Source organism: Cetorhinus maximus, chromosome 14 (assembly GCF_964194155.1).
Source record: "Cetorhinus maximus chromosome 14, sCetMax3.hap1.1, whole genome shotgun sequence".
NCBI lineage: Eukaryota > Metazoa > Chordata > Chondrichthyes > Lamniformes > Cetorhinidae > Cetorhinus > Cetorhinus maximus.
The window spans coordinates 38,118,601-38,135,013 of NC_135892.1; the positions used below are offsets into that span (position 1 = coordinate 38,118,601).

The following is a 16,413-nucleotide window of genomic DNA, read 5'->3' on the forward strand; positions in this document are numbered from 1 at the left end:
GATGGAAATTCCAGGCACCTCTCACTTGATTATTCCTCCCTTGAGCTCATGGACAAGGCGATGGCATGCAGGTTTGCTCGCACTTCCAGCATCCACTGACTGATCTGCCCAATGTGGCTTTCTAGGAGAGTCAGCAATATCTCGATGGAGGAGGCCATACAAGCATATGAGAGGGAGATAGCAGCAGTCATGGCCTGGATGGATTCCTCCACTCTGAGCCAGGGGATAGATACCCCCTGGGAATCTCTGCCAGATCTTCACGCACCTCATGTTGGATTTCTAGCATCTGCCACCAATTGCAGAAGTCTATCATGAGCTTGGGTTTCGGCAAATGCCTGGCCTCCCACAATCCTTCGAGCATCAGTGGCCCCGGTTGTCACAATCCGCGGCAGCTGGTCAGACATGTGCATGGTGTTCTCAGACCATAAGACGCAGGAACAGAAGTAGGCCAATCGGCCCTCGAGTCTGCTCCGCCATTCAATGAGATCATGGCTGATCTGATAATCCTCAATTCCACTTTCCTGCCTTTTCCCCATAACCCTTGACTCCCTTACTGATTAAAAATCTGTCTATCTCAGCCTTGAATATACTTAACGAACCAGCCTCTACAGCCCTCTGCAGTAAAGAATTCCACAGATTCACTACCCTCTGAGAGAAGAAATTCTTCCTCATCTCTGTCTTAAATGGGTGACCCCTTACCCTGAGATTATTCCCTCTGGCCCCAAACTCTTCCACAAGAGGAAACAACCTCTCAGCATCTACCCTGTCAAGCTCCCTAAGAATCTTATATATTTCAATAAGGTCACCACTCTTTCTTCTAAACTCCAATGAATACAGGCCCAATCTACTCAACCTCTCTGCGTAAGAAAATCCTTCTATACCCGGGATCAACCTAGTGAATCTTTTCTGGACTGCTTCCAATGCCAATATATCTTCCCTGAGATAAGGGGACCAAAACTGTTCACAGTATTCTGGGTGAGGTCTGACTAGTTCCTTGTATAGTTTTAGCAAGACTTCCTTATTTTTATACTCCATTCCCTTTTAAATAAAGGCCAAAATTCCATTTGCCTTCCCTATTACCTGTTGAACTTCTTTGCTAGCTTTTTTGATTCATGCACGAGGACCCCCAAATCCCTCTGTGCTGCAGCTTTCTGCAGTCTTTCTCCATTTAAGTAATATTCAGCTCCTCTATTCTTCCTGCCAAAGTGCATAACCTCACATTTTCCCACATTATATTCCAGCTGCCAAGCTTTTGCCCACTCACTTAACCTGTCTATATCCCTCTGCAGACTCTTTGTGATTTTGTGACCCATATTGCGATAATCATAGAAGAATCTCGTTGACCTCCATTGCCGGCAAAATCTTTGTCAGAATTCTTCTGATCGGTTTAGTGCAATATCTCAACCAGGATCTGCTACCAGAGAATCGATGCTGTTTCGAACAAGGTCAAAGGACCACTGATATAATGTTTGCAGTTAGACATCTCCAGGAGAAATGCCAAGAACAGAACATGGACCTCTAAACCACATTTGTTGCCCTGACTAAGGCCTTTGACAGTCAGCCATGAGGACCTATGAAAGGTAATGAAGAAATTCAGCTGCCCTGAGAAATTCATCATAATGGTTTGACAGTTCCATAACGGTTTGCTCGTGCGTTCACAGATGAAGGTAAGTTCTCGGACCCATTCCCAGTCGCTAAAGGCATTAAACAGGCCTGTGTACTAACGGCAGCCTTCTTCAGCATGTTTTTCTCCACCGTGCTCTCTAATACCTTTTATGATGGTGATTCTGGCATCAAAATCAGATATCATATGGCTGGGAAGCTGCTCAATCTGAGATAATTCCAGGCAAAGACCAAGATAGTCCGAGGGCATAATTTGGAATTTTCTGTTTGCTGGTGACTGTGCATTAACTGCCAGTTCAGAGCTGGACATGCAGTGCAGCATGGACCTATTCTCCAATGTATGCGACAGCTGTGGTCTTCCAATCATCACGAAGAAAACTCAAGTCATTACCAATCTACTCCAAGAAACCCCGATCGTGAGTCCAAAGTTTTTGACCATGACCAGAACCTGTCAGCAGTGGACAAGTTCACTTATTTCGGCAGTTCACTCTCTCGAGCTGTCTATGTTGGCAACAAGACACATGCAAGAATTGCCAAAGCAAATGTAGCCTTCAGCAGACTTTGAACATCAGTCTGGGAATGAAGAGGAGTAAGTCTACCTGCCAAACTGAGAGCCTATAGAGTAATAGTCCTGCCCACTCTGCTCTTCGCATGGGAACTTGGACTGCCAGCATCATGCCAAGAAGCTCAATCCCTTTCACTTGAGCTGCCTTTGGAGGCTTCTGAAAATCAGATAGCAGGTCACAATACCATGCAGTGAGGTGCTCATCCAATCTGGCAGGCCAAGCATCCACACCATATTGAGACAGTCACAACTGAGCTGGACTGGTCATGTGCCAGAATGCCTGACACTCGCTTGCCAAAGTGAATTTTCTGTGTAGAGCTTGATTCTGGGGTGCACTCCCCTGGCGATCAAGGGAAGTGCTTCAAAGACACTCTGAAGGTTTCACTAAGGAGTTTCGATACTGACTTCGACTCCTGGGAGAAGGTCGCCCAGGATCGCTGCACCTGGCGCAACCAAATAAAAAAACAGTGCAGCCTCCTTCGAAAACTAGTGCATATTGGAGACAGAGGGGGAAAGGGCAAGGAGAGCAAATCCTGAGCCAGCAACTTATCCAGAGCTCAGTTGAATGTGGGATCCTGTCCTATTTGCAGCAGAACCTACTGGGCGCAGATCAGCAGTAGCAGTCACCTACTCAGCGGAAGCCTACCAAACACCAAGGTGATGAACATCGTCATTGTTAGCCTCAAAAGACAAACAGGAAGAAAGAAAGAGCAGACTGCTGGAGCAGCCACTAGTAGCTGGATGCTCGTAGGCCTGAGACTTCAGTGTAGCTGCTGGAAGGAGTGCGAAAGCAAAGTTCATATCAGGGCTTGGGTGGCACTTTAAACATGATGCAAGCGCTAGCTTCTATGTCGGGTGACAACGTGGCTGCTGCCTCAAAGCCTGTCTCCGGCTGCTGAGTTGTTGACCAAACATTGTTGTCAATCATTAATTGGTCAGCCGACGCAAGATTTCTGTGTGAGTTGGAGCTGGAAAGCCTTCACCATCCGCTTCCGTTCCGCCTTTCCTTTTCTGCTGGGTCCTGTATAACCCAGCCTGTTTTTGATTCCAAGATGTGCATCTGCACATTTGATTTACCATTGGGATCATAAGCCACTGTGACTCAACAGTCTGCAAGGAAGAAAGTAATTGGTGCTTCAGATCATTTTACTTCAAGAATCCCTGGCTAGTCCTAGATATGAAAATAGGCTTGGAGCAGCTGGAAGATGAAGTATCAGAAATGATGGTACAGCACGTTGTATTGAATTTTAAGGAATGGGGCTACAAGAAAGAAAGGACTTTATTTTATATAGCACCTTTCACAATCTCCAGATGTACCAGCATGCTTCACAGCTAATGAGTTAATTTTGAAGTGTAATCATCGTTATAATGTAGGAAACATGACAGCCAATTTGTACACATCCAAGTTCCGCAGACAGAAATAAGATAAATGACTAATTACTTTGTTGATTGAGGGATAACTGTTGGCTAGTACACTGGGAAAACTCCGCTGCTCTTTTACGAATGGTGCCATGGGATCTTTTATATCCACCTCGGGGGCAGACGGGAACTTGGCTTGACATCTCATCAAAAAGTGCAACTCAGTACTGAACTAGTGCTGGCCTAGATTTTGTGTTTAATCTCTGGAGTGGGGCTTGAACCCATAACATTTTTATCTCTGAAGTGAGAGTGCTACCACTAAGACAAGGCTTTACCCATATTTTTTATCCCACAGAAGGCTTTTGACTTGTTGAGTTCCTTGCAGTGCCTCAGAGGTAGTGGCGAGAAAAGTTGCTCATGTCATTAAATTTCATCCTTATTCTTCCAGAGTAAGAAAATGGAAAAACCCAAAGTAAATCATGATCTGGAGAAGAGTCATACGGACTCAGAACGTTAACTCTGTCTCTCTCCACACAGATGCTGCCAGACCTGTTGAGTTTTTCCAGCATTTTCTGTTTTTATTTCACGATCTGAGATCATCCAGAATCATCAGATTGGAATGATTTTGTTGTGAATGTTGAATTTGGTTGTTGACAGGCAATTAGCAGTCAATTAAACACTAAGATAAAAGCAAAATACTGCAGATGCTGGAAATCTGAAACAAAAACAAAAATACCTGGAAAAACTCAGCAGGTCTGACAGCATCTGCGGAGAGGAATACAATTAACATTTCGAGTCCGTACGACTCTTCATCAGAAGAGTCAACATTCAGTGAAACTTGGGTTTTGGTTCCTGGTTGATTTCAGATATTCTGTCCCTCTAAAGAAATATTAGCATTCTTGCAAGCACAGAGGTAATGTCATTCTTCATTTGGCCAATGACTTGTGTTCACATAGTTTTCTCTACCATTATGTTATTAGGCTTTGCTTTGAGAGTCATTTCTCCAAAAAGCGGTTACCTCAGATAAGAGAGAATAATTTAGTCTATATTTTCCTTTTCTTCCCCAGTGAGGTGATAGAATAACAACACTGATTCATCCCTGAAGATGCCAAGGGAAGCAGAATCATTGCATTGTTTAACATGGAGGATAACATGCCTGGGATAGGGGAGAAAATTACACAAGCGCTGCAGGAATTCACAAAGGCTCCTTCGACAGCACCTTCCAAACCCACGACCACTACCATCTAGAAGAATAAAGGCAGCAGATAGTTGAGAACACCACACCTGAAAGTTCCCCTCCAAGTCACTCACCGTCCTGACTTGGAAATATATCGCCGTTCCTTCACTGTTGCTGGGTCAAAATCCTGGAACTCCCTTTCTAACAGCACTATGGGTGTACCTATACCACATGGACTGCAGCAGTTCAAGAAAGCAGCTCACCCCCACCTTCTCAATTGGCAACTAGGAATGGGCAATAAGTGCTGGCCCAGGCAGCGAAGCCCACATCCTGTGAATAAATTTTTTAAAATTGATATAAATTAACATAGAAATTGATAACTGATAAAATACTAAGGTTCATCTAGTTCACATTCTATCAACCTGGTATTACATGTTGCAATGTTGATGGAGTTACTGATTAATTATGGTAATCCATTTCTATCAATTTGCCTGCAGCTAACTCAAACATGATGTGAGGAAAACCCCAGTGTAGGAGAACTTTGGGAAGCATGGCCTGCATTTTGAGAAGGTGGCAGAGGCGGTTAGTGGGTGGTTGAGTTGACACACGTGTGCTAATTGCCCAACTTAAAGCCGCCTCTGCGCAACTTTTCCGGGCACAGCTTCATGGGGAAGACGGCCACCCACCCGATAGCAACAGGCAGGGAATTATGCTCATGAAGGAGACATTTGAGAGATCCTTAAATAAGGAATTGCGATTTCAACAGATGCTCACAGGCCCTATGTTGTCTCAGCACCTCATTCAACTAGATGAGACGGCTGCACAGTGGGAAGTCCTTGACTGAAACGGCAGCTATGTAAAATTATGTATAAAAGAAGCAACCATTGAATAGAAGCTCACGCACATCACTAACCTGCCATTTTTGAAACATAGCTGTACAATTGTGATTGGTGGCAGAGAGAGAATGCCTTTTTCATAAAGGTGCAAGGGAAGTTGGCAGTTGAGGTGCAAGTGTCTGACACTATCTCTGATAATGGGGGCCACCTACTCAGGTGGGCTGGAGCAGTGGTCCCAGCAATGAAGTAAGTCACATAGGGATCATGGATCGAGGGGCCAGAAGGCGATACTCACGGAATCAAGTGTACCGCCATAGAATCAGCTTCCTGACCATATTGGAACAACAGTGCCACTGATGGTTTTGTCATTCTAGGCAGATGGTGGTTGAGTTGTGTGCACTTCTGGAGGATCACATGATGACTCGAAGCTCAAGAGGTCACTCTGTGCCAGGAGCTATCAGGCTGACAGTGACCTTGAACTTTCTAGCATTGGGCTTTTTTCAAGGGTCAGCAGCTGACCTATGTGGGATCCCGCAATCAGCAGCCTACAGCTGCATATCACAAGTGACAGATGAACTTTTTGTGTGGGCATTTGACCCACAGATGCCGATAGTTAGGCACAGAAGGCTATGGGGTCTGCCTAAATGGTAGAGTTCCCTCGGGTGCTGGGCACGATCGCCCGCATGAGTGTTGTCATCAAAACACCGTCATCTCAGTACCAAGCATTCATTAGTAGGAAAGCTTTCCACTCAATAAACGTTCAGCTTGTGTGTGACCATCCTACGTAGTTCCTTCATGGTTTTGTGGAACTGTCATGATTCATTCATTCTGAGGCAGTTGCAGATGCAGCTTATTTCACCACACAACCTTCGTGAATGACTCCTGGTGGACAAGGGGTGCCCAGTAAATGGATGGCTGCTGACCCCGGTGCAAAACCCCTCAACTGAGGCACAGGAGAGTTATAGCTGCTGATATCTCAGCACCAGGACAACCATTCAGTGGGCAATTGGCCTCCTCAAAATGCAGTTCGTGTGCCTTGACTTATCAGGGATGGCCTCTTATATGCCCCAGCAAGGGTTTCCCACACTGCGTACTGTACAACATGGTCGTCCAGAGAGGAGTGTAACTAGAGGAGGTCCAAGGGGAAGAATGCGCTGCATCGGAGAATGAGGATCTTGAGAAGGATCAACCAGAGGCACATCAAGGCATCTCAGAGATAATACTCATGTGGAGACACACTGATCACGTTGGCAAGGAAATCTGGGCTGTCCCGATCCAGGAAAGCTTCTGAGCATGGCAGACACTCCAATGGAACATCTAAATCAAACTTCCCTTTTTCTCATAGGGGCCCCCCTCCAAAGTGCAGTGACAGATCCACTTCTTATGATGTGGCAAGTCTTCTGTGAGAGCACCTGGCCAAATGGCATTCTCAGACTTTACACATAGTGACAATGAATTGCTATCTCAAACAACTAACGACCTTGACCAATGTCACTTTTCAAATAAAGCGCTTTTGCTCAAATTAAAGTGCATGGATTAATAAAAGATTCATAATGTGCACCCAGGTGATCACCCTTTGTGATGTTGATGTCGCTTCTCAGGCCTTTTGCAAGTGCTCCTCTGTGGCTAGAGCAGATGTGGAGACATGCTGCTCAAGAGGGTATTCTGGTGGCAAAGCTGTGTGTGGCACTCAGGGTCATGTTCCAATGCACCATGGCAGGCTAATCCAACTTCATTTGTGCAGGGATAGCTTTGGTCATGGTGGCATAAGCGGTATCGTGACTTCAATCAAGAGCCTGGCTTCAAAGGATGGGCGGCCCTTGTGTGGTGACACCATTTACACCATCCTTTTCTGCCTCAGCCCTTTCATGGTCCAGCTGCACACCCTCACTTACCAGGTGCATGAGAACATCCAATTGGAAGTGATTACATCCATGCACCATCAATCCTGCGACAAGTAACTCACCTCCTGACTCCCCAATGCCTGTCCATCATCTACAAGGCACAAGTCAGGAGTGTAATGGAATACTCTCCACTTGCCTGAATGAGCGCAGCGCCCACAACACTGAAGAAGTTTGACACCATCCAGGACAATGCAGCCCGCTCGATTGGCACCACATCCACAAACATTCACTCCCTCCACCACCTATGCATAGTAACATCAGTGTGTACCATCTACAAGATGCACTGCAGGAACTCACCAAGGCTTCTTAGAACCATAGAAAAGTTACAGCGCAGAAGGAGGCCATTCAGCTCATCTTGTCTATGCCAGCCCATGGACACCGAGGTGCCCTTTCTAAACCTACCTTCCTGCACCCAGCCCATAGCCCTGCAGTTTACAGCACTTAAGGTGCAGATCCAGGTACTTTTTTAAAGAGTTTAAAGTTTCTGCCTCTACCACCAACTTGGGCAGCGAATTCCAGACACCCACTACCCTCTGCGTAAAAAAGTTCTTCCTCGTGTCCCCCCTACACCTTCTGCCACTTATCTTGAATCTATTTCCCCTGGTTCTAGAATTCCCCACCTTAGACAGCACCTTCCAAACCCACGACCACTACCATCTGGAAGGACAAGGGCAGCAGATAGATGGGAACACCACCACCTGGAAGTTCCCCTCCAAGTCATTCACCAATCCTGACTTGGAAATATATCACAGCCCCTTCACTGTCGCTGGGTCAAAATCCCGGAACCCCCTTCCTAACAGCACTGCGGATGTACCTACACCACATGGACTGTAGCGTTCAAGAAGGCAGCTCACCACTGGCACCTCATGGGCAACTAAGGATGGGCAATAAATGCTCACCTGGTCAGCGAAGCCCACATCCCATGAATGAATAAAAAAATACAAAGGATCAGTCAAATCTACAGAATGCATCATACAATCTGTTCATGCCAGTCCACTACTGTATCCACTTATGGACTGTTGCTTACGACTGTCCATGAGGATGGTTATTCTTTCAATATCCACTTATTTGCCTAATACATTGCGGTATTCATGTCATGAATAAACACCTCCGTTTTCAGTGCAAGGGACCACACTGCCTCAGGAAACTCTGCCAGATGTACACATATCCCGGTTGCTGGTCCACAAACACGTGCTTTCTACATAACCCCCGAGGTACTGCACCTCCAGGCGAGTAAGCATAGTTGGAGCTTCCTTCCACCCTCCAATAGGGACTGTCTAGTGGCCTCTGCCTTCATCATTTGCTCCTGCTCAGACTTGTCATGATGCTTACCATGTGCCACGTGTTCTAAAGTCACCTGAGGCCACACTGAGGTGCGTGCACCTGCAAAGGTGGAGGGTGTGTTTGACTCTAGTGATGATGGTTCCTCAGGGTGCAAGTTGTTCTGAGGTAGTCTTGGCTACTTCCACTCTCAGCTGCTGCTGATCCTCTGGCATCGGCCCAATGTAAGAGGAAAAACAGTCACTTGATGATCTTCATCTCAGTGGACGGTTCATCAGACATCTTTCATGTGGCATCTACTGGAAACGACTTCACAGAGTTAGAAGCTGCTTCAAAGATATTCCATAGTGCAGTCAATAAACTTCCACCCTCTGTCACATACCAGTCTCATCGTCATCAACCGCCTGGACTGCGACTACCGTGCGAATGTCATGGGCCTCTTTCTCCATGAGTGTCAGTACACATAAGTAGGTCACTCCATCCCCTGAATGACTCCTCTCGCAGGCATTGTGTGTTCATTTCTCCGGTAATGTGAGGATGGTGTGGTCAGCTACACTGAACTTTCTGATTTGCCCATCCTGATTCATTATCAGAAGTTTTACTCCTGTCATTGCATTTGCCCAGGGCTTAAATTACCACCCTCCCAAGCTTACATAGCTTTGTTCACTTCCCTCGTTTGAGAGTTGGGAGTGGATAATAATCTCCTTGCTCTGCCTGATCACTGCCTGCCTTGCAGCCCTCCTGTACAGGGATGTGCCACCCCTATAAGATGCACACGGCTGACAGCTTGACTTTGCTTCATACTCACCTTGCCAGTACACATAGGGTCATTAAAGTGCTTCCTGCACTGGACCTGCTAATCAAGCTCCTACTGCTGGCCTCTCTGGTGACCTCCAGCTATGCCTCCTCTGTTTCCTAGCAGATGACTTCCTGCTCCTCTCCAGAAAAAAATTGCTGTTCTGGCCTGTACTACTTCTGTCATGACCTCCAGGGTGGCGTGGGTGAAATTTGAGGCTGACCTACCACACAGACTGCTATGTCATTCCTCTGATTATGTTCATAGATGACTGATTCTCTCTGGCTGCCCACACCTTGAATCCAGACAGCGCCCTTTAAGTGGGGCCTGCTACTTCAAACTAGTACCTCCTGCTCATGCCCGCCATCCACCATTGGATGACCATTGCCAGGTCTACTCACTAGTTGCCTCTGCAATATGCTGATGTTCAGCACACTTCAACCTCCAGCGAACAGGGACCCAGAAATTGTCCCAATATTGGGGTGCCACAAAGATCTGGAAAATCCAGCCATGTGGGTCCAAAGTTACTTTTTTCCTTCCAAACATGCTGTACTCACCACATGTCACCTCCCATGTTATTCATATATTGTATCTCAAAATGTTGTTTTGGAAAAACATGCAATAAAAAAAGTTGTGTCTTTAAATGTATGTGCAATTTAGTTTGATTTTTATTTGTATCAGGTGAGTTTTGTTCCTGTTGTTGCAGTTGTCCTCCTTAGATACTGTGCATAGACTTTGAGCTATTTCCTTGCTTCTAAGGTAGCATTCTGAAGTGAATACTTCATTTTATGTCTTTGAGTTAAGTTCCACTCTGACACTACTGTAGGATGAGTGGACCTACTCACAGTTGTCTTGTTCTATCAGTTGCTTTGCTTCAGTAACTTTTTCCATAGAAACAAAAACTGAAGAAGTGTCATATGGACTCAACGTTAACTCTGTTTCTCTCTCCACAGATGCTGCTAGACCTGCTGAGTTTTTCCGGCATTTTCTGTTTTTGTTACTGTAGAAAGTTAATAGGTTGCAAATCATGTTTTTAAGTATGTAAGTAACCTTTGCAAATGCTTAATTTTTGTAGTTATTTGTGTTTTACAGAGCAATACATGAGACTTGATGTGGAAGACCATGAGTCTGGTTTGTGGCTTCTTCTAAAACGGACTCAGTCTGCAGTTAAACCAGCTCGTGTGCAGGCTGTACAGGAACTCGCAAAGAAGCATCACTGGCATGGTAATAAAAGGGACTAGATGTCCAAACTTAACCAGCAGGTTTAAAAAAGACAAATTTTAGGATTGTAATCTTGCCATTTTGCGCTCTATTTCCTACACATTCAGGGTTACTGTTTAAGCTTCAGCAAAGAAGTTACACATTATTGAGTTTGGAGAAACAACTAAGTTTACAACATAGAAGGAGACAATTCAACAACACCTTGCATTTACATGATTCCTTTAACATTGTAAAATTTAGCCCATCTTTCGTGGCACAATCCAGAATGATTTTCACTGCTCTCTCACCAGATACTCATGCAGCATCTTTTGCTTGGAATGTTTAGGATTTGTTTAACCAGAGCACATAAGGTCATTTAGGTGCTCCCTGAACTCAAGCGAAGACCAGATAAAGTGAAATTGAAGAAAGAGAAGAAAATATGAAGTAGAATATAATGTGTGAAACGGGTGAATCTAAAACTGCATAATGCTTTGGGCTATCACACTGCCTTTTACTTTTGGGAGCTATTTTGATTTCAGCCAGCCTGACAAAATGAAAGCCTGCTCTTTCTGCCAGTTATAAGAGCAAGTAAGCCAGTTTGGGAAGTACAAATTTAATTCCTAGTAGGCACGAAACTGCACACAGAGTGACAATATTACTGAGGTGTTGAGGAAACCTGGTCTGGGAAATAGTAAAATTTGTACCAATGCAGTTTTTCCTAAGGTAAGGTTAAAAATACGGCAGTGTTGAAAATTTCAGATCCATCATAGATACTCGAGGTTCAATGGGACTAGCCACTCCCTTACATGGACCCTACAGTTCTGCTGTTTTGGAGTTGATTCATGCTGCTCAAGATCCAGATAAACAAAGGTATAACCTGGGAGTTGTAATAATCCATCCCCACAATGGCCCGGATCTTCCATGGAGCAGCAATCATCGTAAGGTTGCCGCCCTGCTCAAACTTCTGCCCGTCCAACGCTGCTCCGTGTTTCTTGCCGGGTTCAAGCTTCAAGCCCAGCTTCTCCAGAAATGTGCAGCACTGTGTCCCTCTGAGAACTGTCGTAGCACTGTGCCATTGGGCTAGACAGGACATGCTCCCTTTTTATAGTACTAGCTGCCATATGTTAGTGAATGGGTGAGTGGATGAATGAGTAAATAAGCAGCGTGGTAGGGTTGGTGGGTGGGGTGGCAGTTGGGTGAGATGGCAGGTGGGTAGGGTGGCAAGTGGGTGAGGTGGGTTGGGGTGTGGTTGTGTCAAGAGGGATAGTTAGGTTGGGAGTTAGTCAGATCGGGTTGGGAGTCGGGGGCTCAGTGTGAGTGCTTGGGGTGTCTGTTCTGTAGATACCGAAGAGTTAGCTTAAGTTTTAATTTATCTAATATTTCCTGGGTCACTATCCAGCTAAGTACATGGAACTGTCCAAAGTCTCTCCAACTCTTAACTCGGGGTCGGACACTTTTGCCAAAGGTTCCGGGGAGCAGGGGAATTGCCCATTGGAAGTTCAAACTTCCTGGGCAATTACCACGGAGGTCAGCACTTCAGGACTTCTGGAGTGTCCCGATGGTATCTTGGATTGTGTGTTCAGTTTCCATCAATCCGGAGACCGGAAGACCTGGGCCAATGTGTCTTTTGCACGTGCTTTCACGTGCACTTCTCCAGTGTTCCACTAGACAGAACTGATGAATACTAGTGAAGCAAAGTCAAGAAGTTGTTTTTTAATACAGAAAGTAGTAACTTAACAAGATAGTATTTCCGGACTTTTGTTTTACTTCCTTAATGTTTCCCATGATAGAGAACAACCAAACTGTGCTACACCAGCCTGGCTGATGGGCAGAAAGCTCAATTTTGATTTTTTCCCTCTTTCTGATCAGCCTCTAACTGTAAAAACTGACTGACTGCATCTTAATTTCCAGCCCAGTCCAAGGCCTGCCTCTTGCAGGCTCGTCCAAACTGATTAATGATATGTTTCACTCTTTTTTTACTTTTCAAGAGAGCACATGGAACTTGTGTCCTGGACTTTCCCCTGGATAGGGATGGGTGGTCTTTTGAAAACGCAAACCTAATAGCCCCCCTCCATTAATCTCCCCCACCCCAGTCATGTCCGGCCAACAAGAAGAGTCTCATCAGACATATGTCACCTGCCCTCTTCTGAGCTCTAATGAATTGGGTCATCCCAATGTTGAGAGGCAGGGATGCTTGGAGACCTGGGACAGGATATCAGCCCTTTCTATTTTCCCGACTCATTCCCTTCAATTGACTTTGCACATCTAACTTAACTACGTAACTTTTTTTCCCAACCTTAGCTGAAAGTTAAAAATTAAGCCCTAGCAGACTTGAATTTGAACATAACCATTTCAATATAATTCATTTTAGAATCCTTTCTAAAGATGAATGGTCAAAAACTCCATAAAAGCTTCATGCTACATTTTCCCAAGCTATACCTGACCTGGGAATGTTTGTTATTAATGTTGGGAGACAAAGATTGCATTCTCCACTGCTGACGTTCTCTTTGTAAAACACTTGGGTAAATACCTTAACAGGGTGGGAAGTTAACAGCTTGACTCACTTAGTTCATCCTGCATGTTAGCTCAGCACATTTTGGTTCTTCTTAAACTACCTTCATTTCTCTCCTAACTTGTATCAGTATTCAATCAAAATGTGGTAATTTTTCCTTAGAATTACATTAGTCTAGATACTTTTATTGCACCAGGCAGCTTTCTATCCCATTAATAAATCTGAAATGCAAAGTGCCTTCTTTTCAAGTTGCATTTAGTGCACAATTGTATGATTTTTATATCCCTGAATTATTATCGCCTGTAACTGAAATAGATGGTAAATCTGTTCAAATATTCACTGTTTGAACTTAGATTTAACAGATGAGAAACAAATAATTTTCAGACATTAAGTGACAAAATGCCATACATTAAGCGACAAAATGCCATACATTAAGCTAATAAGTAGCAGGTTCTTTCAGTGCTGCAGCCATCAGATCGACAATTTTCTGCTTTGTTTAAAATTATTTTGTTAGAGTTATTGAGAAATATTGTTAGGACCCAGGTCTGAATTCTCTTGTTTAAATATATGCTTAAAGACATCAATAACATTAGCATAGCTGCTTCAACATGTTCAGTAATAAGGATGCTTGTTTTTGGGATTTTTACTAGCAGAGCAAAAGGGGCAGTTGTAAGAACATTTTTCACGCAAAGTGCTATTAAAACTAGGAAGGGTAGAGTTTCTGTTTTGAATGCAATTGGAAATTTACGCTCACTTTGATTTTCTTTTTCTTTTTCAAACACAGACCATACATTCCCAACCTAGCTTTTTATCACCCTGCCATCATACTCTGCTCTAGCTCTTGCTACCTTATAATGGCCAGTAACTATTCTTGTGTGTGAATAATAGCATGGAACACATTTGGAGAGAAAAGTTAGTCACAGGAAAGCTGAGGTAGATTAGGGACCAAATTGGAAATCATCTTGTGTAGATAGAAGACTTGACTGAGGCACTAAATAAATACTTTGCAGCTGTCTTTTCTAAAGAAGAGGATACAGCCATTGCCAGAGTAAAGATACAGGTGGTAAGAAATTAGTTAGGATAAAAATAGATAAAAAGGGGGTACTTAACCAAGCAGCAACACCCAAAAGTAGAAAAGACACCTGACCTAGATGAGATACATTCTACGTTGCAAGGGAAATCAGGTTGGAAACATCAGAGGCCTTACCACAATGTTTGAATCCTCTTTGGATACGGGAGTTGAAGTTTGAAAATTTTACACCCTGTTCCAAAAAGGAGAAAGAGATAACCAGGCTAGACAACCTAACAAGACCACAGGAGTATTTTAACTCCCAAAACAGGCGGGGTTTAAAATTTTTAAAATCTGAAACCTAAACTCAATCCGCCTTGCTTCAAACCCACCGATTTCGCCTTATACATGAAAGCAGGACTACAGCAGTTGACCAATCCACTCCCAGGAGTCTGGTCGCTCATTTAAATTTTTTAATAAGGCTGCATGCCACTTTTTATTACTCTTCCAGCCCCCCAAGCTACTTCCCTTCCCATGATTGCCTCCTCTGCCAAAATTCCCATCTCTGCCTATGAAATAACAGAGGGTTGGTGACGGTAGTCGAGGTGATGTATATATCTATTTCCAGAAGGTGTTCGACAAAGTGATTCTGTGATTCTGAAGTGCCACATGATAGACTTGTTAGTAAATTTGAAGCAAATTAGGTAAGTCACATGAAGGTGGCAGTTTAGATTGAATGCTTAAATCTGGGAATTCAGTAAGTGTTGGAATTCGGTGTACTGAGGGAGCAAGTGCTATTCTGGCCTTTTACAAAGGAGTGGTCCAAGAGAGGGAACCAGAGACAACCAAGGCTGAAGCCTGGAGGCATTAATTAGTTGTGCCGGTAGATAATTGGTAAGTTTTGAGCTTTTTTTCCCCCTTTAAACTGGGGCAGCAATTTAAACTGGTACTGGAGAGATATATGTATTATATCAAATTTGTAGCTTAACTAGTTAAACTCCATATTGGAACCAAAGATAATCATTGAGTGATAGTCTAAAGTTAAAACCTAATTAGTTAAGTAAAAGCAAAATGAAGATGACAGGGCAGGTGACGTGTTACAGCAGGAACATGTGGGAGCTGGTGGATGCCTGTGTGATCCATGGCAATCACATCTGCAATAAGTGTCTGTAGCTCGAGGAACTTCGGCTCTCAGCTGGAGTCTGAGCTTCAGACATTGTGAGGTGTTAGCTACCCGGACACTTTGTTCCAGAGGACAGTCACACCCTTTAGTTGAGGTACTTCAGATTTGGACCATGTTCAGGGACAGGAGGGTGTGATTGTAAGAGAGGAGGGTATGGGGATCTAGAAGGTAACAATGGAGGACACGCAGCCCTTGCAGTTGCCCGACAGGCTCAAGATTGTGTGGACAGGAGCAGGGACTGCAGTGAGGATGAGCAAACTGACCACAGCACCGAGGAGCAGGGAACCATTCAAGTGGGGGGAGCAAAAAAGGAATATAGTTGTAGTATAGTTAGGGGGATAGACACTGTTTTCTGCAGCTGAGAGCTTAGGCCCTGAAGACTGTGTTGCTTGTCCGATGCCAGAGATAAGGACATCTCCTCAGGGCAGGAGAGAAACTTGGAGTGGGAGGGGAAGCATCCAGTTCTTGTGGTAAACATGGGTACCAACAACATAAGTAGGACTAAGAAAGAGGTTCTGCTGAGGGAGTACCAGCAGCTAGGGACTAAATTAAAAAGCAGAACAACAAAGGTAATAATCTCTAGGTTATTACCTAAACCACGACCAAATTGGCATAGGGTAAATAAAATCAGAGAAGTAAATGCGTGGTTTAAAGATTGGTGTGAGAGGAATGGGTTTGATTCATGGGACACAGGCACCAGTACTGGAGAAAGAGAGAGCTTGTACCCTTGGGACGACCTTCAACTGAACTGTGCTGGGCTCTCTTTCCTGGTGAATCGTAATAAGTAGGGCTGTGGAGAGGGCTTTAAACTAAATCATGGGGGAGGAGTGTTCACATGAGGGGAGATTTGGAAAGTAAGAGAAAGAACAAGGCAATAGTGCAGGGTAATGATGTGGGTAATGAGAACCAGAGTGTGGGACAGAGCATACAAACATAACAGTGCACCAGCAAACAGGGTCAGAGTAGGG

At 44.5% G+C, this 16,413-nt stretch overlaps 1 protein-coding gene across 6 annotated transcripts in view; it reads left to right on the forward strand.

Moving 5' to 3' along the window:
- The window catches only part of serac1 (serine active site containing 1), a 198,111-nt gene that overhangs the window by 27,696 nt on the left and 154,002 nt on the right, over window positions 1-16,413 (forward strand). For all 6 annotated transcript variants that reach the window (XR_013578666.1, XM_078556815.1, XM_078556817.1 and 3 more), the window contains exon 5: window positions 10,634-10,765. Coding sequence is in view for 5 of the 6 variants with exons in the window: in XM_078556815.1 (XP_078412941.1) it covers window positions 10,634-10,765 (132 nt within the window). In the remaining variant the exon portion in view is untranslated. The remainder of the gene's footprint in view (window positions 1-10,633; window positions 10,766-16,413) is intronic.